Genomic DNA, 24,688 nt, shown 5'->3' with positions numbered 1-24,688 from the left:
TCTTCACATCCTCATTGCGCTGCATCTCTAGTCCCCCTAAAACCACCAACAGTTTACTCTTCTTGCTCATCATGCTGCCCTTCCTTGCCCAGTGCAGCCCTTACTGTAAATACCAACACATTAATTCAAATGTACCAGCATCAACATTTTTAATAGAACAAAATTAGCTTTCATATCTTCTTATAAACAGCAACAACAACAACAAAAAAACCAACAGGATATATAATACAGCAAAGAAAACAAGATCCTGAATAAGTGGAAAATCACATTTCCCAGTCTCAACTCTCTTTGATTCCATTCCAAAATTTTATATGATAGTAAAACTAATAAACTCAGCATTTCAAAATGCAGGCCCAGCATAAATCATCACTGACCCAGGAGGTACAGGACTGTCTACAAAGTTGGAGATAATAGCTTTTGTGATATGCATGATTTAGCAACTTTACCAAATTACTTCCTGCCCCCCTCCAGGGTCTGGCTTCCCTGCAGAGGTAACATGGGGGATGACTTTCAATTCCTGAAGTTGAGCCTCTGAGGTCAGAGACTTAAGGAACCAAAGAGACTAGAACCCAATCAAAGAAAGTTCTAGAATATGAAATGTTGCAACCATTCTTTCCCTTCCTGACATGGAAATACTCACCTCTCGAGCTCCCCAGGAGCACTCCCCTGCACCATGGAACCTCACTCTCCTCTCCACGGTGCCCCATCATCCCTTGTCCTGGGATATGTGCTCTGGCAATGCTATTTCACCTCCCACCCCTGGAGCCCAGTGCTGTTCTCACCTGAGTGTCACTATGATGGCTGACGGTTGGGCACATGCTGTGATGAAGGTGACTATGAAAAGAAAAACTAAGAATGGGATCAGGGTGTTGCAGGTCCGTTTGCACTTCCCTGACACAGCATAGCCATTCTCGTTGAGATACGTCTTGACGATGACCACTCGGAGCTGGCCTCGCTGTCCCACTGTGGGCGGGGTGATCACTTGTCTACTTTGGACGCAGGTGCATTCTGTATAATTCCGAATCTAAGTGAGCAAAATAAAGTTAGGTTGTGTGCCAATCAAAAGGAAAATGTGGCATAGGACTATTAAGACAAAGTGAACTAAAATATTCTACAATGGTTACTGCAGCATTTTAAAAATGCAAAATATTTCACTGAAAACACCTTCCTCGCTGATAATGGTAAGGAATCAAAGCATGTGTCTAACAATATCAGAATCTGCCAGTTAAAATTGTTTAAACCTAAACTTTTCTAAGAAGCTGTCAACAACAATTCTATGATGTTTACATTCTGTAAGTTCAACTTGAGTTGTAAACTAAGCTGCTCAGATTGTTTGAAGTCTTGGGCTTTCCAATTATAAAAGCCCCTTAGAAACAGGAACCCAGCCTGATCTTTACGCATGCTTACCAGAGTACCTAGCACAACCCTGATCACCTACCACAATGCTGAGCACATAGTGGACCCAGGTCTAAAGTAAATATCTGCTAAATAAATGGAAAACAATTCGTAACACAATCATGATGGCTTCAGTACAAATAATAGTGAGCTTCTCATTAGTTGTTCTAGTTTAAACACCTTTTGAATCTCCTTTAGTTATCTGATGAACTTCAAGCTATGGATGAATAACCCAATCCATGAATGTAACTTAGGTCTGGTGACCATGGCCCCAGCTCAGTGCTGTTCCTAGACTTTATCTAGAAGCACTGCTGCACCCAAAATCACTTGTCCATTTTTTTCCAACAAATATCTGTGAGTCCATTCTGACAGGCTAGATGCATTCAAGGGACTGACGCTACAGAAGAGTGAAAGAGACAAAATTCTCTGTTAACTACCAAAGTTTTCTCAGTGAAGTGAAAAGTGAAACTTCATTGGGTATTACTTATACAAAACCAAAATAAACCAACAAATGTTTACTCAGTCAATTAACCTTCCTTGCTTATTATGTTCCTTTTTACTGAATGAAAATGTGAACTGGTCCCTGTGGTGAACACTTGGAACAACAGTAAGAACGGGAGTAAAGGGGGTGCTGTTTGGCCAAGGACCTCCAGTCTTCTTAAAAGAAAGAGAGGAACCTGAGGAAGAACTTGGTCACTGAGGGGGCAGATCTCACCCTCCCTCTCAGCACACACACTGGAGCTCACCAATTGCATATAGGGAATCAGAAACAGGATTCTCAATTTATCACTCTAGTTCTAAACTCGGAAATAAAAAAAAAATGGCATCTTCAAAACATCCAGTCAATGTTAAATAGGTTTAATTAAATAGGTTTAATCCCTATCACCTGTGCAGAACAAGCAAATGCATATTAACCTTTCAATTAAAGAAGTGCCCTCCAATCTGTTCTTATGCAAAGAATCAAGCCAGACTCCATAAAGAATGGAGTAGAATCCGCAAAACTTCTCCCACAGTATTACAGCCTATTTATAACTCACAGAGGAGGGGATTCTCAAAATAGCCTCTTCTTGAACAGACAGAAATATCTTTACTCTGAAAGTTAAAAAAAAAAAAAAAGAAAAAGAAGTCTGAACCAACCAGTGGAACTCCATATCATGTACAATAACAAAACTGGGAAGTTACACTCCGTGTATGTACAACGTGTCAAAATACGTTCTGTCCTCATGTATAAATAAAAAGAACAAATGAAAAATTATTTAAAAGAGTCTGAACCAAACTGATAGTTTGTGAAAAGTTGCCATTGCCCATCTTCCCAGAACCAGGGGAGGTGCCTTCCTGTCTCTTCCACCAGCACAAACTGTGGTCTTCGTGACCTTCAAGTCCATTCCAGGGGCCCTGTCAGAAAACAAATGGAAGGCCAGGAGCCCAACCTTATCAAGTTTCCCTGAGTTGACATGGAATGTAAAGTAGAGAGGGCTGACATGGAACCAAATCTCTACACTTAAACACTCCCATCCTCCCCAGCAAAACCACGAGAGCAACGCACGACTCCCTTTCCACAAGGTGTTTACCCGAAGTACTTTGTAGGTTAGTTGGAGCCTCTTGAAAAAGGAGACTGAAGTCATCATGGTTGCATATGAATTCTATCACGTCCTTGTCACAAGACGCTGGATTAACAATAAAAGAGGAATTTAGGAAATCTACTCACCCCAGTGCTAAGATTACCACTGTTAACACAGCCAGCCAGACAGGGGTTAAAGTACGTGATTCCATCTGATCCACACACTGGCTCATATTCATGTATCTTACAACCACAATTCACATTGCAGCTTCCTGTCAGGTTCCTATGAGGCATGGTCAGAGAAGGTCTGAGAGAAAGGAAACAAGCCAGGAGCAGAATTAAAATGAAAGCAAGAGGAAACACCTTGATATTTAGTGATTTGTCCACATTAGCAAGGATGTTCCCATTCATCAAAGCCACAGCATCATGAAACAGCTGCCCTCCATCATGACAGGAATTTACAACACAACATAAAAAGTTTCAGCTTTCTAATATTGCAGATTCAGTAGTTTTTTTTTTTGATCGAATTATCTGTCCTAACTCGATTTTATCCTTCACCTTCATGCTACAGAACTAGTCCTATGTGTAGGCTCAATAATTTGAATTTTTATATAACTCCTCATTTACTGTAAGCCCTTGGCTCTATGTTTTAACATATTTGGGCTGAAACTCCTTTTTAAATTTTTAAATTTATTACTGTTATTGTTATTATTATTACTATTATTATTAGTGTGCTGGGGATTGAGTCCAAGCCTTATGCATGCTAAGCAAACATTCTACCTTTCAGTCCTAGTGTTTTGTTTTGTTTGGTTTGGTTTGGTACCAGAGATTGAACCCAGGGGCGCTTAACCACTGAGCCACATACCCAGCCCGTTTTATTTTTTATTTTGAGACAGGGTCTCACTAAGTTGCTTAGGGCCTCACTAAGTTACTGAGGCTGGCTTTGAACTTGCAATCCTCCTGCCTCAGCCTCTGAGCCTCTGGGATTACAGGTGTGCACCCACTGTGCCCAACTTTATATCACTTTTAATTAACATATAAGAATTGCACAAATTTACAGAGTACAATATGATGTTTCAATACATGTATACATTGTGTGATAATCAAATCAGGGTAATTAGCATATCCTTCATCTCAAACATTTATCAATTTCTTAAACTGTAAAATAGAGAAAATACTTTTCAGTATTGAACCAACAATATCATTGTGAGCATATAAATACGTCAATCAGAGTTATCAATATTGGTTCCTTTAAACGAAAACTTTAGTGGTTCTTGAATAACTTCTCAAAGAAAGAGATGGAACCTGGGAAATCAAAAGGAAGGATTTGCAAAGATGATTGGTTAGAAATCACATCACCAGTTGGATTCAAACAAGAATGATTAAACAGTTCTTTACTCAGGAATACCCAAATGAAGATGCACAATCAAATGTGGTGGGAATTTTTTTCCATAATATCATGGAGTCAGATAGAAAGAAATGGTACGCTGTGAAAGCTCTCAGAAAGTCAATTCTGGCAATCGGTATAAAGGGAGCAGGGAACCAGTGGAATACAGGGCAGGGGAGAGAAGTGTGAAACGTCAGTGAGGAGCAGAGGCAGGCTGGTCCCCAGAGGAGACCACAGAGGAATGGAAGCAATCACAGTGCTCATAATCATGATTCTGTGCTTCTGTCATCATGCCACCCTCCATGAATCACGGATGAAATATTGTTCCTAAAGCTAAGTGACTTAGCAAAAGCATATCCTTCACTCATCCATCCATCACACATCCATTCAAAAAATATTTTGGAATGTCTGTTATGTGCCACAGCCTATCTTTAATGACTATGTTAGTGCTATTTATCCAGTAGCATAGTCCATCCCAATCCTTATAGTGACCTATAAATTTAAAGTGTTGTTTGTTCCAAGGCTTCCCCCCACCCCGTAGCCTTTCACTGATAACTGAGTTCTCGGATGTCAGTGGGAGAAACAAATTCAAAGCAATATTGAAGTTCTATCAAGAAAGCCTTCTAACATGAAAGTGGTACCAATCCTTTTCTTCATTCATGTCATTCCACAGAAAACAATTTATCACAAGACTTTGGTAATCATTATGTTCATTACTCTTCATATCCAAACATTTTAAAGTTTGAATATACCTAAACAAAGTAACTCTAGACCAATGGTTCTCGACTGGGTCAATTTTGCCTCTCCCCACACCCCGCCATGAGAACACTTGGCAATGATAATTTTGGTTGTCACAACCAAGGAGACGCTATTGGTAACTAATAAGCAAAGACCAGGGATGCTGCCGAACATCATGCAATGCACAGCACATCCCCCTACCTCTCACAATAAAGAACAATCTGGACCAAATGTCAGTAATGCTAAGAATAAGACCTCAGACCAATGACCATATGCCAGGCCAACTACCTATCCCATCCCACTGAGGATGAAATGGCTTAGGACGCCATTAAGACATTCACCCTAAAGCTGAGTAGTGCATGTTAACTGTTATCATATGAAAAGTATTCAGTGGGCACTAATATTCTCTCTACCAGCTCTTTAAGAACCAAAATGCAAGCCAGGACCACATAAAATGGGTTTTACATGCCTGCATGCTTAGTCACGAAAAAATGGCAAGCTTCAATATTGTACCAAGGGTTACTAGTGTTGCTATATACTTGGTATTTCCTATTAACAAAGTGCTTTTACTTCATTTATGGCCACAGAGTTCAAAAACCTTATCCTTTAAGAATACGTCCCTCCAAGAGGAAGGAACCTGAAGAAAACATTAACATGCTCGAGACACACTGACCACAGGAAGACAAAACCTCCACGAGGTTAGGAGACAGAGGACAGTCTCAGGTCACCCTGGGTATGTTTGCTTTTCTCAGGGATCATGGGGATACAAAAAAATGGTACCATATGAAAAGCTCTAAGAAAATCAAATTAGGCAACAAATTTAAGTAGCAGTGAAAGGAAATGGGCCTTCGTGAAAAGTCACTAGGGGAAAAGACAGTTGTGGAACAAAAGCGAAAACTGCTGACGAGGTTCACCCTTTACACTATGCTGATTAAAATAGAAACTTTCTTCAGAAATAATGTCTTCCTTGATTTTAATTCACTCTCCAGAAAACAGCCTAGATTCTAATAATAGTGGAAGCCTTTAAACCTGAATAACAATATTTCACTAACAAGAAATGAACCCCGGATGGCAGCAGAAATGCACAAAGGGTACTTACTGTGGACTGCACTTATCCTTGGGCACAGGGTCCATGCGCCACCTTTCCAAAGAAATGAAAGCATGTCTGGCAACACAGTTGCTTTCCAAATGAAATATTCATTTTAACTCACAAATCAATATAAGTTTTGATTTCAAATAAGGCAAAGGGCCTTGCTAGCAAATGCCTCATAACTGCATGTTCCAAACTGCTGGCTTGAGAGTCACACATTTATATTACTACAAAAATCATGTAATTGTAGAGACAGAGAGATGGAAGGGGTCTCTGAGATTAGCTAGTACATTTGCTAATTTTAAAGAATAAGGAATTCTAAGAGATGGAGTGATGTGCCCCACAATCATTGAGGCCTCAAGAAAATCTAAGGAGACAAAAAAGAGGTAGAGGGAGTTAGAAGGAAAATATAACAGCAATATTGCCCCACTTCTATTAAATCAATATTTATTTAAAGTGATATATAGAAACAGAACAGATTTTAATATAAATTAAAAAAAAAATCTCTGCTGTAAGGCCATTACACCTGGGTATGTAAGAACACAGTTGCCCTAAACACACACACACACACACACACACACACACACACACACACACCAGCAGTTGTGTCCCATCACCCTACCCTAAGACCTAAAAACCACTTGAACTTCCCCAGCTAACACACTTCTTCTGGTGTCTATAATTCAATGAGGAGTTCCCTCATCTTTTTGTCCTCATTTCTCCCTATTAAAATCTGTACAAACTGTGTTCAAGTTTCATGGAGGAAAGGAATATGATCCACCCACTGAAATACACTAATCAGTTAGGGGGGAAATGTACACTTGTCATAATTTCTTAATCTTTATCAATTGATCTCAGCCCTCAAGAAAACTTCCATTAGAATGTCTCAACTCCACTTAAATTTTTGGCTTTGTATTAAAATTCTTTCTTGATTAAATAAAGCTTTGCAACTTCAGATTTATACTTATTATTATCCTGATACTCATCATTATCACTTAAAACTCACATTAACAGAGCTCTATTTTTCCTCTATACAGTGTGCACTGAGATCTCTACACATTAAGTTAGCTCATTCATTCCTCATGAGAATTACAATTGCTCTTGCTGATGAAGCAAAGAAATTGGATTTGAGAGGGCAGGTACTACCAAAATCACATATCTATCTAGAATGAGTCAGAAATGGACTTAAATCCAGTTTTATTTACCTCCATAGTGTGTCCTCTCAAGTCTCTATGCTAGCAGGGCAGTTTTATGTAATTGTCCACAGTTTTGCTTTCTCTAGTTCAAGTCTTCTGGTTGGCTTATCCTGCTTCCTTCTTCCTGGAGAAGGTTCTAATGTTGCTTTCGTGACACAGCTTTCAGTGATCCTGAGTACTAGGCTTGGAAAGACCTGGGTGCAATTCCATCTCCACAATTCACAAAGGCGATGAACTTTGGATTTTACATTTGTAAAATAGATATCCAAATATCTCCATCACACAGTTGTAAAAGGGATTTGGTAAATAAACATATGTCCAGTGTCTAGCAATGTGCCTCGAACATACAGGCTCTAAGGTGCTGATATTCTCTCCATCAACATGTGGCAGAAGTATTAATGGATAAAAGTTACAGAATCACAGGCTGGGATTGTGGCTCAGTGGTAGAGCACTTATTTGCCTGGCATATGTGAGGCCCTGTATTCGATCCGCAGCACCGCATATAAATAAGTAAATAAAATAAAAGATCTATTTACAACTAAAAAAATATATATTTTTAAAAAGTTACAGAATCACAAACATGAATTGTACTAAAGGTCTCCACTGTGTTTTTCTTTTCAAAAAACAAGAAGTATTTTTTTTTTCTCCTACAGAGAATAATGGGAAAAGAACTAGCGTGGACTCTAGTTTCAGGCCTGCCATTTGGTAGCTGCAGGACCTTGGGTCAGATCTTTTCACCTGTGCTATCATGGACCCTTCCTGCCTACACAGAGAGTAAGGATAATCAGTGAAAGGTAGTATATGATAACAGCACAGGTTCACTAGAGGGATGTGGTTGTAGAAGTTGTGATCACTGCATCCAGTTGTTATTTCTATTGTTAAAGCTTTCTTCTGCTTTTTAGCCAGCAAATTCAAACCAGGTAGAACGTGACACCTACATATAATAACTCATAATTTATACAAATCATCTCTGCAAATACAGAATTAGTATTAATAAAATGATGTCCCTTGTGTTTCAAAAGACCTTTTCTATTAAAATAATACTTATTTAATATAGAAATTAGGAAAATACAAAAGAACTAAAAAAAAATTTAAACTTATCCATAATAGTACTATTCAGGGTATCTACTGTCATGGTTTTTGTTATTCTTTCAGTGTGCAGCTAGATAACATTAACATACCGTTATCAAGATCATATATAGAATTCTAAATTCTATTTTATTTCCTGCTCACATTACATAGTGAACATTTTTCTATCAATTATGTTAATATAAGGCTATGGACTGGTAAATTTGGTCCTGAATATAATAGTCATGAATGTTTTTGCTACAAAAAGCCTTATTATGTTTTATAGAGATATTATGTATTCTTACAGACTTCAGTGTTGATTTGTTTAGATCCTAATTACAAAATTTAAAACAAAGTGGAAAGAATATTTGCTCATACTTCTTATCCTCTCCCTACTCCTAAAATGAAGTAAAAGCAAATTTTGTTTCTATCTCTAAACAGAGCTCAAAAATAGATGGTATCAGATACTTCCAGGTAGAAATATAACTTATTAAGCTAAGCCTGTTAATAAAATAGCTAGGATAATCCAAAAATAATATAAGTAAGATCCTTTAAGCAAACTTTCTTCCCTCTAATTTTCAGTAATGTCCTTTGAAATTAGTGATATTTGTAATAAAGAAATTAGTAATGACTATAATAAATAAAAGATTTTTAACCACGCAAAATATTTAAACAGTGAGGAAAATCTTCATAGATGAGGCAGTCTGTGAAACACAGATGAGGAGATGAATGGTGTAATTAGAGAATTTAGGAGTGATCTAGCCAGAAATGCCAGATACCTAGGAAGGCTGGTACGTTAAACACGCCGTATTGACCATCATAAGAACAGGTGTGGTGGGAAGGAAGATGAGAGGCCCCCATGGGAAGCTGAGGCAAAGGGATGGATTAGTAGACTATTTAATTTCTGTGGTATGAATACTGTGGGGGCAAACCTGCACTCAGAGAAGAAACTTACAACCTTTGAGATTTGGGAACTGAATGGGACTGGGTGCACCACCCTTTCCAACAGCCAATGCCCAGACAGAAAGTTATCATTCCCCACCAGGTGGCAGCTCAAGCAATCACCCCTGAGAACGTTTGGGCCCTGTAGCTGAAGTCACATAACCAGAAGATGATACAATAGATTCTAAGTTCAAAGAGATGACATTTGAAAAATGAAAGAATAATGCTAGAACTATTAAATGATTTATCAAGACATAGAACTCGTTAGAAATTTTGTACATCAGATTTAACTCAATTTTTAGAAATTATTTGACAAAAAGATAGAGTGAGGAGCGATAGCTCACAGTCCACAAAGTATAAGGATAAAGTCTTACTTCAGCCACAGCTATCATAGTAAAGGCCAGCTCTTTCGGCCACAGGATCATTAGGACATACCCGTGTGAGACACAATTCAGATGCACAGGGGAAAGTCATACACATGTTCTAACTAAAACCTCAGGGAAATTATGGGTGCTGGGAATGGAACTACTTGAGTTGGAGATGAGCCAGAATATTAGCCATAATTCCTGGGGTCTTTCAAAATGAAAACTCATTGGATTCTCAAATATAAAGTTTCTTCTTTAAAAATTTTTCATTTTATTATGTTCGAAACACTTAACGAGCAATTACCCACTTAACAGTGTTTTTTCTTTTGATGTTGAGGGGAACCCAGGCCCTTACACATGCTAAGCATGCTCTCCTGCTGTGCTGCACCCCAGGCCCACCACTGCACAGTTCTGTGTGTGCAGAACAGTACTTCTCTAGAGGTTATTCATCTCTTAACTCAAACTTTAAGCTTGTTGATTAGTAACTTCCCATTGCCCCTCCCCAGCACCTGACAACCAGCATTCCACTCTTTGAGTCTATGAATTTGTCTGTTTTAGATACCTCATGTGAATGGAGTCATGCAGTATTTGTCTATGACTGGCTTGTTTCACTTAGCTTAATGCCCTCTAGGTAGATCCATTTTGTAGCACATAACAGAATTTCCTTTTCTAAGGCTGAGTAGCTTTCTATTTTGTGTACACACACACATATATGTGACATACATGTACATATTATATATAAGATGTAGTTCCTATATCACATATAATATGTATATCACTTATTCTTTATTCATTATGTATCATGGACATTTAGGTCATTTCCACATCTTTGATATCAAATCTGAATTATATTAGGGAACCATTAATAACACCTCTTCTACAAAGAGACTGTGACTCCCTTTTGGGTCCCCAGGAAAAGATCATTCTCCTAAAACTCCCCCAAGCCTGTCCAGACAGTTAGGTGGCTCAAGAGTACTTGATGCTAACACAAAGGAGGGTCAGTTATTAAGTCCTATAAGGTAAAAATCGCCATGCAAAACTTTGAGAAATGAAGTTAGCATCTATATTGTGCTCTCTTCTTTATGCTTTTCCCCTTCTTTCAGAAACGTTTAATAATCAGAAATATTGCATTCAAAATCAGTGAACTCTGTATGACTGCAAGCATATTTCTCTTCATATTAAAGATGATAAAATATCATTAAATAGTTATTAGTTGCTGACTCTTTATGTGTCTTATCCCATTCTAGCTTTTCTATGATTCTAAGGGAGAGGTCCTATTACCAAGTTCAGATTAATGCTGAAGAAACTGAGGTACAGTCAGGTGAAGTAAGGCAGACTCAGGAGGCTGAGACAGGAGGTTCACGAGTTCAATCAGCCTCGCCACTTAGCAAGGCCCTGAGCAACTCGGCAAGACCCTGTCTCTAAATAAAATATGAGAAAGGGCCAGGGATGCGGTTCACTGGTTAAGCGGCCCTGAGTTCAATCCTCGGTACCAAAAAAAAAAAAAAAAAAAGAAAGAAATTAAGGCACAGTGTGAGGCTCTAGGGTTGATCCCCAATGGAATCAAGCAACAACTTGGTACCTTGAATAGGTACCAAGTACCTATTCAACCGTCACATCAATTCAACAAGATAAATACTATCTGCTTCCTCACCTTAAAAAGATAGACACCAAGCACAGAGAAGTCCAATAATTCTCCTGTGCCCATGCAGCTAGTGTGGAGCAAGGCCAAGCTAAAAACCTCTACCGCATGACTTCAGAGCTGCAGGGCAGATGCAGCAGATGAGCAGAGCTATAGCACTGCGCATGTGCCTCAGCTGCCCTGGAATACCAGGGAGCAGTGCAGAAGTGAGGAAGGCGCAGGCCAGCTCTACCGCCCAATCAGTAAGAAGGTGGCGTGGACACACAGGTGTGCGCCTGTGTGAAATAGGTAATGTCAACACACCTCTGTGTGGTGTTCAGAAAGAACACAAGCTCTGAAATAGGTCATCAGGGTGTGATTTTGTTCCACTCCTTATTAACTGAGGCCCTTGAGTAAATCACTTAATCTCAAAGCCTTGGTTTCTTACATTGAAATGTGGGTAATAATATATACGTTACAGCGATGCTGTAAGTGCTATAAGCATTATACATAAAAGACACCCGTAAGTGCCAATCACTGTTCCTGAGCCAAACAGCTGCCTAACAAAGATTCCACTCTTTAGTGCCATTTTTCTCTTTATTGACTTTATAGGAGGAAAAAGAATACCGAAGTACAAGCCTTAAAAATATTTCAGAGCACAATATAATTTTTACCAGGCTGGCAGTCACATACTGTCGAGCAGGTTGGACACTGCAGAAGAGAACTCAGCCAAATGGGTGAAGCTGAACTGTAGCTCACACCCTACATAAAGAACAGATCCACCCCACACACACCTTTTTCCACATTCTAAAAGTGGCATGCCTCTACTGCTGCACCACTCAAAATTGTTTATTCTTATTCATTCTATCTCCCTAAAAGTAGTTAGGAAGCCAGAGAAATTCTCCATGGAAACTAGGTTTTTCCTTGGATAATTCATAAACTTTACTGAAATCAGTTTGCAAAGACCAGAACAATTAGGTTCTGCACTCCTCATGAGGTTGCTTTTCCTTGGATGATTTCAGTCAACAGAGAAGAGGTGTGCCATTAATCATGAATTTACATAACTAAGATGCACTGAGTTCTTACCAAGTTCAGCAACACTATATACTTAACACCCCTGAGCAGAGGTAGAGGTCTGACATTCATTCACATTTTAAAGAAGAAGAAAAAAATAGCTGAGTTCTATTGCGTGATCACAAGGGAAAGGAATAAAGACAAGAAAATAATTTTTCAGCACATTCTAAATGCTGGATTCTTTTTTAGTAAGTATAAGAACCTTCCCTTAAATAATCCTTCAAATCAAAACCATAAGTATTGTTTAAAATATCTGAATGATTCAAGCTGGATGTTGAAGATAAGGGAAGGAGATACTGGCTTCTCATTTTTTAGCCTTCTGCATTATTTTAATTTTTTCACCCATATGTATTTTATTTTAATTATGCTGGGAGAGATAGACATGATCACCAATTCTACACAGGAGGAAACAGAATACATCAATATTAGGTAACTTTTTTGGCTAGAAAACGATGGAGTCAGCATTTAAAAATAATACTTTCTTAGAAAAAAGAGTTTGAGGGAAGTTCAGAGTTCATTCTTGGGAACTCTGTTTTCTCACTAATATGGAATTGGTTGGCCACTAAGAAAAATAAAACTAGGCCAAGATGAAGGACTTGAAGAAGGGATTTTAAAAAAAGAAAGAAAAAGAAAAAGGATCATCATCGTGAGCTTGGGGCAGGGAGTTGACTGGGGCTAAGCAAATGGATGGCTCAGCACAGGAGGGCCTGCTAAGACTGGAACTCATAAATCTGTAATGGAGCCAATCAGCACAATTATATAATTTTTTCCCAGTGGACCTGGGAGAGTCCAGAAGTGGTTGATTCAGGATTGGCAGGATATACGTGGTGTTAAGCAAGGGCTTTAGAAGTCTTGAGGGGACCTGTAGTTTCAAAGCGGGTAAGATACTGAGCCTGTCTTCCATCCCTTCTGAGAACAAACATAAAAGTAGAGTAAGATTAAAAGGAATTGAAAAGACAGACACCAGACCTCGTGAAAACAGGGAGCAGATCTGCAAGGGTTTATGTGCAAAGGGCAGGTGCCACTTTAGAGGGGGAGGAGCCAACCTAACCAAAGGAACCTCCACAAGGTTTTGAGCTCAAAGGAAGCAGAAGCATCAGCAGGCACACGTGAGATGTGGAAAGGAACCCAGAGGAACTCCCCAGGCATCTGAGGAAGAGACACCATATCAGTGGACCCTGCCATTGGCATCCGTACACCCACCCCAAGGTTCAATTCAGGAACCAGAGGTTCATCAGAAAGCTCTTCTTTAAAGAAACTGCAAGACATCCAAAAAGCTAAGCCTCTACACTAGATGTTGGCCCGCTACCCTCTCATTCTTGTATTTGGAATGGAGGAGGAGAAGAGCAATAGATGCTAGACTGAGTGCTATCAGACTGCAAAGTCCAGAAAAAAAACAAACAGAAAAATTGTCCCTTAAAACAAAATGATAAAATGTAAGGAACAGAAACAAAGTTGAAAAATTCTAATTATATGCCCAGAGGGATCTGAGAAGGTAAGACAACTTCAGGATGCTATGAAAAAGGGACACTCAGAATTCCACAAAGAAAAAGATTATCCTCAAAGTAAATATATATATATATAAGAGAGAGAGAGAGAGAGAGAGAGAGAGAGAGAGAGAGAGAGAGAGAGAGAGAGAGAGAGAGAGAAAGAAAATTAAGTTTGGAAAAAACACCCATAGCAGAAGACAACAGCATATGAAATACAAGAGAAGAAATTCAACACACAGGCATCCAGTCCATAAGTTGCAACATCTGATTAACAGGAATCCTGCAGAACACAAGTAAAATGAAGAGGCAAGAATGAGAAAAACTACAGTATAAGAAAATTTCCCCAAGGCAAAAAGAAAACAGACATAAGTATTAAATTTAAAGTATTTAGAAAGGACTATGTACAATGAATGAATAAAGTCCAATGGAGACCTCCATCATCAATCCATCCATCCACCCATTCACCCACACATCCATGCAACAATTGTCACTCATTGTTTAAGATGGCAGGGAGGCAACCATTATCCAGACAGATATAGTAACTGGTCTCAAAGAGCTTATATTTTAGAGCCAGAGACAAGAACAAAGAAATTAATTAAACAAGATCATTTCAGATAATGTTCAGTGCTATTGCGAAGAGGGAATTAAAGGAGGGGCAAGAAGATCAAGAATGAAGAGTGAGCTCCTTGGACTGTGGAGAGCAAGAGAGTCTCTGAGAAGGTGGCACTGCTAAATGTTGAACCAATGACCCGTGTGGTCTGTACCTCAGTTTTGTCACCTGTAAAATCAGGATGATAACAGCACCAACCTAATAGGGTTGTTGTGAGGATTCACAAGTTAATATGTACAAAGCACTTAGAAGAATGATGCACAGAAGGGTCAGCGTAAGGGTCACCTATGCTTCACGTTCTTATATTACAGTACAAAAAGAGCTCCAAGCTATATTGTTACGTGAGAACAAAGCTCAGAGGAGTGTGTGTAGAATGCCGTATGTGGCATATAAAACAAGGAAAACTGAAAAGACATATTTATACTTTTGCATAAAAGAGCTCTGGAAGGATATTTTAAAAATGAATAAATGTGTTTACCTGGTTTATCTTTGGATGGAGAAATGGGGAGAAGTAGGAGATGGAGGCATAGATAAAAGCATGACTTTTCAGTGTACATTGTATTTTCATTGAATTTGAGGCTTTTAAGTTAGGTGGATATATTACCCATTCAAAACATTATGTTAGCTGGGTGCGGTGGTGCACACCTGTCATCCCACAGCTCAGAAGGCTGAGGCAGGAAGATCAGGAATTCAAAGTCAGCCTCAGCAAAGACGAGGTGCTAAACAACTCAATGAGACCCTGTCTCTAAATAAAATACAGAACAGGGCTGGGGATGTGGCTCAGTGGTTAAGCGACCCTGGGTTCAGTCCTGGTGCAAAAAAAAAAAAAAAAAAAAAAAAAAAAAAACAAGAAATAAACATTATGTTAAAAACAACAGTATTCATTAATCCAACTAGCATTTTTCTCATCTTCTGTCATCAAAGTGGTATGAAGGACACTCTGTAGGATTAAAAAGGACATGGACAAAGGCAAGGTCCTGGCCTCTGCCTGCCAGAAGAGTGGGCTCCACCTGGAGAGACAGAGCATGCACAGGAGGGACAGCCAGGAGGAAGGGCATCCTACCCGGGTACATAAAACACTATGGTCATGCTGACAGGGGATGGCTCTTCAGAGGTACTTACCCCGTTGTATAAGGGATGTTGATGCCCCCTAGATTGATGCTTTCACATCCAACAATAAATAGGGTTGAAAAACACAATAAAGACACACCGCTGCAGATCATTGCTAATTTTGCAGATTCTCTTGCACCAAGTTTCAATTTTTTTATAATGTAGCCTCCGAGGACAATACCAACACCAGCACTGGGGACAATAATAACACCTGGAAAAAAGAGAAGGGGAGGGTTAATTTGAACTAACATACATGGTTGTTTGTCTTTTACAATTATTCTGTTTCTGTTTGCTCATTAGTACTAGGGTAAAGAATTTTAAAATTGTTGTAATCAATAAATAAGAGGGTGTGTGATTCTATAGTATAATATCACTGTCAACACTTAGTGATCAACAAAGGACTCACATCCTGATGTTATGAAGAACTTTAATAAAGCAATAAGATAAACAACCCCTTAGAAAAGTAGGCAAAACTTGAATCCAACCTTCACCAAAGAGAAAATACAGATGACCAGTGAGCACATGAAAGGCACCCACTTCATTGCTAAGAGGGAAATACAGATTAAAACCACAGAGAAACACCACTATCTGCACCAATGGTAAAAATTTAAGTCACAATACCACATGTTGGCAAAGATAGAGTGTTGGGAACTCTCCACCTTGGTGGGATGTTAATACTGACACTACTTTGAAATATAAATTGGCATTATTAGAGTGGAAAATATACACCTCTGTAACAGGCAATTCCATTTCTGGATCCATATTTTAGAGAAATTCATGCACCCAGGCAACAAAAGAGATTACAAGATATTTGAAACACTCTAAGAGCCAAAAACTGGCAATAAACCAAGTGTCCATTAACAGATGCATTATATGTAATATATTCATATAATGCAGTATATGAATATACATTCATATATTGCAATTAAAAGGAATATACTATACAGCAATTAAAAGGAAGAAATATAGACACATATAATATGTGGCTGAATTCTACCAAGACAATGTCCAATGAAAGAAAGAAATTGCAACAGAATACTATACATGACATGTTTACACTTGCATCAAGTACTAGGAATACAGGTACATACACAGGTAATACAACTGGAAAAAACCCCAAAAGGTAACTGTCATAAGAGCCAAGATAGTAGGGGAATCAGTGATACAAAAGAAGGGGTTCCTCTGGTGTTGAAAACATGCCATTCCATAATCTGGGTAATAGCTACTGCTATGGCCTGAATGGTCTGTATGTCCCCCCAAAAATTCATATGTTGACATCCTAACCCCTGACATGATGACATTAGGAGGTGATATGCTTGTGGGATTCGGGTATGATTGGATCGTCAAGGTGGAGGCCAAATGAATGGGATAAGTATTCTAATAAAGATACCCAAAAGCCAGGCTCAATGGCACACACCCGTAATGCCCGCAGCTTGGGAGGCTGAGGCAATAGGATCATGAGTTCAAAGCTATCCTCAGCAACTTAATGAGACCCTGTCTCTAATTAAACATAAAAATGGAGTGGGGATGTGGTTCAGAGGCTAAGTGCCCCTCAGTTCAATCCCTGGTACCAAAAACAAAACAAAACACAAACAAATCCTGAGAGTTCCTCACCCCTCTTGCTGTGTGAGCACATGATAAGGCACCATCTAAGAGAAAGACACCAGACACCAAACCTTCTCATGTCTTCATCTTGGACTTCCCGTCTCTAGAACTGAGAAATAAATTCCCCTTGTTTATAAACCATCCTGTCTATGGTTATCTTGTTGCAGCAACCCAAACAGACGAAACAAATGTTTCCTTTATATTTATTCCTTATCTCTATACTTTAGTCAATGCATTTATTTCACAGTAAAAAATAATAATATAGAAATAATTTTATAATCTAAAGAGGTTACACGAAGGTGATAGATAATTAGAATGTAATGCAATTGTTCTACCAAGGGCACGAAGAATACAGGAGAAGAGGCACTTTTTTCTTCCCTGGGAGAAGTCAGCAAGGCCTTCTCACAGAGGCAGTATATAAGTTGATACCACAGATGAGACAGAATTTGTCCAATGGCCCAGCGCAGAGAGAACATCCTATACAAAGGAAATACATGCCGAGAAGCAGGAGATAATGGAATTGAGAATTCAGAGCAGTCCACAATATTGGGAGGGTGGAAGGCAAGTTGTTGGGAGGTGGTAGGACATGGGGATAAGAGGTTAGGAAGAGTGAGACCATGAGAGACAAGGAAAGATGCTCAGACTGTATGTCTGGACAGGTCACTGGAGAATCCCGAGCTGGGTCAGACGGGATGGGAGTGGTACATGGTGAAGACTCCTCTAAGTGAGATGCCAGGGAGCTTAGCTGGGGTGAAAACATGAGTCAGAGAAGTGGTCCGGAGGGTAACTGCAAAGGTCCTGTGAGCCACCATAAGGCTCTGCCCTGGTAGCACAATAAACTAGATAATGAGGCTGGGGGAGAAGGAAGACCAGTGCACGACACCCAGGCAGGGGGACCCAGAATAAGAGGGTAAGGTATCGGGGGCTATTCCATGGTCTCCACGGTGCACACACTGAGTTGAAGGCCTGTGGAACTACCAAACAGAAATGCCTCCCACTGTCCTACCTGGGGGCTGTAAGCTCCAGGAAGAGCCAGGCTGGGGGTGTAACCTGTAGTTGAATTCATGGCAGCCCTGGGATGTTACAAGATGGCACAGATTGAGAAAGGAAAAGAGCCAAAACCCAAAGAAAGCTGAAAAGAAGCAGCCACAGAAGCAAAAGAAAATCCAGAAAAGAGAAATGTCACAGGGAGTATAAAACTTGGGATTTGTAGCCATGTCATCACAGACTAGCTTCCTAAACTTTCTAAGCCAGACATCTTTACTAAGGAGCTGTGCACCTTTCATGTGAGAACCAAGATGGCACACACTCTCTGTGGGTAGATACAGCACACAGCATATGGTACACGATATAAACTGAAGGAACCAGTCGGAGCAACTGTGCCATAGGAAACTAAAGAGAGAGAGTGAGTTTCAAGGAGAGAATGGAAAGTGGTGTCAAATGCCTCAGAAATCCAGTAAGGAAGACTGAAACGAAACCGTCATGTGCCTGGAAACCTTGGCAAGAGCAATTTTAAGGGTGTCATAAAAGAAGAAGCCAGACTGCAATGGCTTGAGAAGTCAGTCTTAAGACTGTGGAGACTGGGACTTGATTGATCTTTCTAGAACTCTGGCTATTAAAGGAAGGAGGGGTAGAAGTCTACAGTTAGAGTGAAGCCAGAGTAAACCTGAGGTTCAGGGAGGGAGTCGTCTGTTTGCTAAGATGCAGAGGGGACTTGTGTCTGTTTACATACTGAGGAAAATACACTACAACAGAGTGAGAGGTTGAATGCAGTGGAGAAAGATAGCTAACGACAATGCAAGATCCTTGAAAAGTCAACACAGATCATCTGTTTAGCCTGGGAGAGGGCTTCACCTAGACCAGAACAGGGGACAAGTCTGCAAGGTGGTGGCAGCTGCATAAATGTTAACTCTCCCTTTTGGCTATGTTTCCATTACTTTGGAAACAATGTAATATGTGTTGCAATAAAATATTTGAAAAACATAGAAAAGTATGAAAGAACATGATTGAATGCTTTCATATTTAACTGCTTACATTCTGGCATAGTTTGTTTCCTTAGGAAAAACAATGATGACATGATATATATTCATATTTTATAGCTTCATTTTGGGTGTTATGTACAATTGGAAACAAAACCAACTCTTAGAAGAGATACTGAGAACTTTGCATGTGACCCAGAGTTGGCATAACTCTAGTAGCACTCAATAGGAACTTGTATTGGTCTTGGCACATGGAGGGACCTGGGATCCAGACAACATCTGATACCAGAAATCTGCAGCTGAGTGGATGGACATGGCTGGTGGCTTGTCCTAACATGTCAACAGTCCCCATAAAGAGCAGAAGAGGATGGTTAGATTAATCTGAAATCATGGTTTTGCCCGGCAACCATTTTGTCATCTTCATCAGAGTCCCATAAAATAGCTAATGGCCCTTTTATGGATGAGGAAATTGAAGGTTCAGAGCAGTAACTTGCCTAATAGTGCAGAGAGAGAGGAAGAGAAAGGGGTGAAAGAGACTAAAAATTGACTTCTTGTGTTCCCAGCCCAGCATGCCAGATCCACATTACCATATCAGCCACTTAGAGCCAAGAGGAACCTGAAATCTTACAGGTAAATTGGGAGCTTCATGATGAGAGAAGCTGATTAATAAAGCATCCTCCTCATTAAGGAAAAGCACGCAGGCTGTGAATGTGATCAGAGAGGCAGAATTTTACCCTCAGAATGAAAATGGTCCATTGACAAAAGTTCTATTTCCATTGAACAATTTATGGAGTGCCAGTTACCATGCAAAGCTCAGGATAACAAAACAAAAGTCCTCCTGTTCAGAACTAAGTCATAATTTTAAAACAGGATAATTTGACTATGCGTCTTAGTGTTCAGTCTTAAAAATAGAAAATTTGTCATCAGTAAATATTAGGGTGCATCAAATGGGATGAAGACTCACTAACATTTTCTCCTTATATCCCAAAGGTCTTCTAAATCTCACCACTCTGTTGAAACGGGAAGCCTGTTAATCTTCTTCTTTTTTTTTTTTTTTGTTTGTTTTTTTGTTTTTTTAGGATTGAACCCAGGGCCTTGTGCATGCAAAGCAAGCACTCTACCAACTGAGCTATGTCCCCAGCCCCAAGTCTGTTAATCTTTAAAACTCTCAGAAAGACGCTCAAATGTTTGGTTTGGGGAATTTCAGTCATCCTGAGATAGACAGGCAAGATTTGGCGCTGGGGAACAGTGGGAACTGGGTTAGGGCAGGAGAGCCTCACGGTGCTCTCTCAAAGCCAGCTCTGGGTAAACCAGCTGGAGTTTGGGGTTAGCTCCTGCAGGGAACTAGGGTTCCCCTATGGTCTTAACTCCCTTTGTGAGGATGGGGATCATACAAAAGACAGCGCTTTCAGCAGAAGTTACTGTCCTGCCTCTAACCTAGTCTGAGTTTAATTTCACTTCCTTGGCTGGTTCCTGCCTTCCCTCCCCTTGGTCCCCAGACCCCAAAGATCCGCAGGCGTCCCCAGCCTCTGCTCCTCTGAGCCTACCACGCCTGCCCTTTTCCCAGTCTCAGGAGGACCACGCTGTGGCCCCCTGAGTTCCTTCTCCGCGCGCCCCCTAGTGGCCAGGACAAGGCGAGCGCGGGGACAGGTGAACCGGGAAACCACATTAATTGGTTTAGCAGGTTTGAGGGGAGAGTTTGAGGTGGATAGAGTTGGAAAGATGGGGATGCTGCACCAAGACCAGGACTCATGGCCTGAGGGACCAATAGCAGAAGACAGAGGTCAATGCAACTCCAGATGTGGGTTCTGTAGCCAGACTCTCAGAGTTCAAAACTCGGCTCAGCCACCTACAATCTGCATGTCTTTGGGCAAGTTACTGAACATTTCCAGGATTCATATTCTCTATTTTGTAAAATGTTGGTAATAGTAGTACCACCCTCAAAGGATTGTTGGGATTAAGATCTTATGCTTAAGATCCGACCCACAATTTATATCCAATGAACATTGGTAATCATCACCACCACCATTTATAAATTGCTATCATCTGTCTAAAATTAACAAGTTTAACTTTTGCACACATACTGGAATTATAATTAGGCTAGATTGTACATGTTACTTACAAGCAATAAAATTTTTATTTAATCTATGGGATTGAATTTAAGCAATCTATTAGTGACCCAATATAAACTTCTGTGTGTTCCTTAATATATATATAGAACTTTTATATTTAACTATTATATGTGCCTAAACACAAAACAGTTATATATTTATCGACATTTGCATATCTCTGAATATAAAGAACTCACCACAACATTAAGTGGTAGCAAAGCAGAAGATTCTTCTTTGTTAATAAATGGTCTGGAAATACCCTGATACTTTTCAGTTGGAATACCTGTGACTCTGTTATCTTCTCATTGATCCAAGGAAGTTGGCATAATAATTGTTCCTTCTCCTAATGTCAAGCACTGTTATCCCATAACATTAGATTTTGAAACTTTTGTTCTGGGTCACAATATTACTTGTCCTTGTTTGCATGGAACTGAAGTGTCTTCATGGAAAGTGATAGTTATTTAATTTCTAAGTATTTAAGCTACTGGATGAACTTTTCCTCTTTACTCCAGTTTTCTCAACATATAGACATCACCTGTATTATAAGTAGACACATAAAACATACCTAAACTTAACATATGACTGGGAGCACAAGAAGTCCTTGTACTGAAGGAGAGGACAAAAAATAGGCAGCCCAATCATTATTGAGAATGATTGGGGAACTTCAGTTGTCTGTTGTTAAGGACAACAGTTTGCATTTATGGTACACAGAGCTAGCGCCTGTCATCATACTGCCACCATCTACTGTGTTTACTTTTCCATCTTTCTACCAGGTTCATGAACACCAGAGGGTCTATATCCTCCTTATCTGCCTCATTGTCTAGTACTTACCAGGCTTGATTTGAATATATGAATGAATAAACAAATTTCATTATGTAGAATTTATCATATAAAATCTTTGAGTGATTTATTCATTCATTTCCATTTTCAATTATTCTTTTCCCTAGGCTACATCCCTTTTCACAAATATAAAATCGGATACCTAATTTGGGACTAATAAAACTTGCTAAAATCATTTTAAAACTGACAGGTAGTAAATATCTAGATTGATGCCTGGAAAACCTCTCTTTAACTAAAATTAGAAATTGAAAACTAGTAAAAGCTTATGGTGGCAAGCCACCAAAGATAACAGATCAAGTGATGTCAGTCTCACATATCTCTTTTCTATTGGGAAGTCACAGTGGTGTGGAATGTCCCACCGTGGTGTACTAAGTGAACGTAGATGGGTTCTAAGAATTTTCACCACCCTTATGCTCTTGGATCCAGATTCACTGTTCTTGTCTGGTTTTGCACAGCCAAAATTTTCTTTAGTTACATTGAAAATAAATGGCTTGCAAATGTAACTGTAAGTAAATAAGGAATATTATTTTGTTACATTTACTTTTTGTTTAATAAAGAATATCACTGTAAACCATTAATGATGTCCAGATTCTGTTGTTACCTTTGGGGAAGAGCTAGTGCAGGGAAGAGGAGAGAAAACAGGATGAGTGTCTGAAAAAGAATGAAATACAAATCATTTATTTACTCATTCATTTTCCCTCTCCCTTCCCACACGTGTGTGCATATGCCTGCACGCACACACACACACAAACACACACACATGAGGGAGGGGTGGGGATGTGGCCTATTGGCCAGGTAGTATGGTAATCTACTTTTAGTGTAGTCATTCATTTAATGCTCAGCATTTTATGGATTTTAATATTCTGAAATCAAAAAATGCCTTACAACAAGAGTATCTTAGCCTTATGTAAGGATCTAACTAGCGTTTTTCTTTCACAGTGACTCAAAATTATGGGGCATCTTACCATCAGAGGTGTCTTAGATAGGAAGGAGTACAATGTTCTCCCCACATCATATCTACTGATTGGGAGAGCACATAAGTCAACCCAAATATGCTTAACTTTTCTAAATCCTATTCTTCCAACCTTGTGACTCAAAATAAATTCTCCTCTTGCCTTATTTTACCTTTTTAAATTTCCATTCTTGCAAACATTTCCTTGACGAAAACAATTATCAGTTACTGTCAGTGGAGAACAACTAAAGAGAATGTTTGAAAAATCCCAAACCTTGAAGCTCACAAATTTTAAATTGCCTGAGAATAGAAAGCACAGTAAGTATACATTCTCAAAACTCTACATAAATCTGTGAAGAAGAAAAAAAGCACAATCCCAATTGTACATATCCCATATCCCAATCTTACTGTTTTGAAAAATTAGGAATCCCTTCACAACAATGAACTGGGTGTATCATTAGAATTAAGTTGATTTTTTTAAAAAAAGAATTTGGGGCTGTTTTAAGACACACAGCAAACTATTTCTTTAAGCCCATGATATTTCATACTATGACTTCAAGCCAAATTGGATTTTGGATTAAGAGAAGCAGCCTGAGGATGTAGAGCTAAACTATATATGTCACAAAGGTTATCAGTACTGAAAAGATGTCTGTAAGTGAAGTGGAGGAAGTTCATGGATTCATTTTAAAACTTCTCCTGAGACAGGCAGGCCAGCAGAGTAGCCAGGGCTGAAGACCATCTGTCTCAAGTTTTCCCCTCTAAAGCTTCAGAACACTGAGGCCAGCAGGTCTGCTCCAAACTCTTGTCTCCTTTAACTTATTAATAAAGGCTTTTTACTAATGAAGGAATTACACTCTTCTAAAAACCTGAGTCTCGATGTCTTCAGCATGAAGATATCCATACAAAGCCCATATTTTTCTTCTCTTAGGCCCAGTGGATCTCATTAGCCTGTAATAACACCGTCTTCAACTCTTTGCCAACTCAGGGAATCGTTGTGCAGCAGCAGAGAAATATGAGAACCCCAATCTTGGGAATTCAAAGTTTTGGGAGCACTGAAGGAAAGGTAATGAAAAGAACATTCAACAGAGAAAAACAACCAGGCTTTTCATTTCAGGTTTCTGCCAAGCTGTGGCTGAAATAATGCACAAACACCAATGCCAAGCTGTGTCATGAAAGGGACTCTAAAATCAAATTAAATTAATATTTCATCTTTTATGGCTCACCAGCCTAAAAGCATTTTCTGAATCCAGGCAATAAAACCACAGAGGGCAAAACAACTTGAAATGATGAAATGCAAAAATCAGTGTTTACTTCCGTTTCTCTTTCCCCCTTGAAGGTGAAAAGTTTTAAGCCATCACCTCAGGCGAGGAGGGGTGGCAGAAGGCAGGAAAGGCCTTTTGTAGAGGAAATCAGTACCTTATTAGAGGTACTAGAGGAATAATAGTACCTTACTAACTTTTTCAGTTATCAAAATAAGCCTCAAATGAAGACCCTAGCATCAAGTTATGATGCTGAAGTTTCCATTGATAGAGGCCAAGCCTGCAGATGTGGGCT

General features: G+C 39.4%; 1 protein-coding gene across 3 annotated transcripts in view; it reads right to left on the bottom strand.

Moving 5' to 3' along the window:
- The window catches only part of Slco5a1 (solute carrier organic anion transporter family member 5A1), a 134,382-nt gene that overhangs the window by 7,680 nt on the left and 102,014 nt on the right, over window positions 1–24,688 (bottom strand). For all 3 annotated transcript variants that reach the window (XR_005737841.2, XM_040293968.2, XM_040293969.2), the window contains 3 exons: window positions 15,660–15,858; window positions 3,104–3,263; window positions 783–1,024 (listed from right to left, as the gene is read on the bottom strand). Coding sequence is in view for 2 of the 3 variants with exons in the window: in XM_040293968.2 (XP_040149902.2) it covers window positions 783–1,024; window positions 3,104–3,263; window positions 15,660–15,858 (601 nt within the window). In the remaining variant the exon portion in view is untranslated. The remainder of the gene's footprint in view (window positions 1–782; window positions 1,025–3,103; window positions 3,264–15,659; window positions 15,859–24,688) is intronic.

The sequence above is a fragment of the Ictidomys tridecemlineatus genome, chromosome 7 (genome assembly GCF_052094955.1).
Source record: "Ictidomys tridecemlineatus isolate mIctTri1 chromosome 7, mIctTri1.hap1, whole genome shotgun sequence".
NCBI lineage: Eukaryota > Metazoa > Chordata > Mammalia > Rodentia > Sciuridae > Ictidomys > Ictidomys tridecemlineatus.
This window is presented reverse-complemented; position numbering and strand designations above follow the sequence as displayed.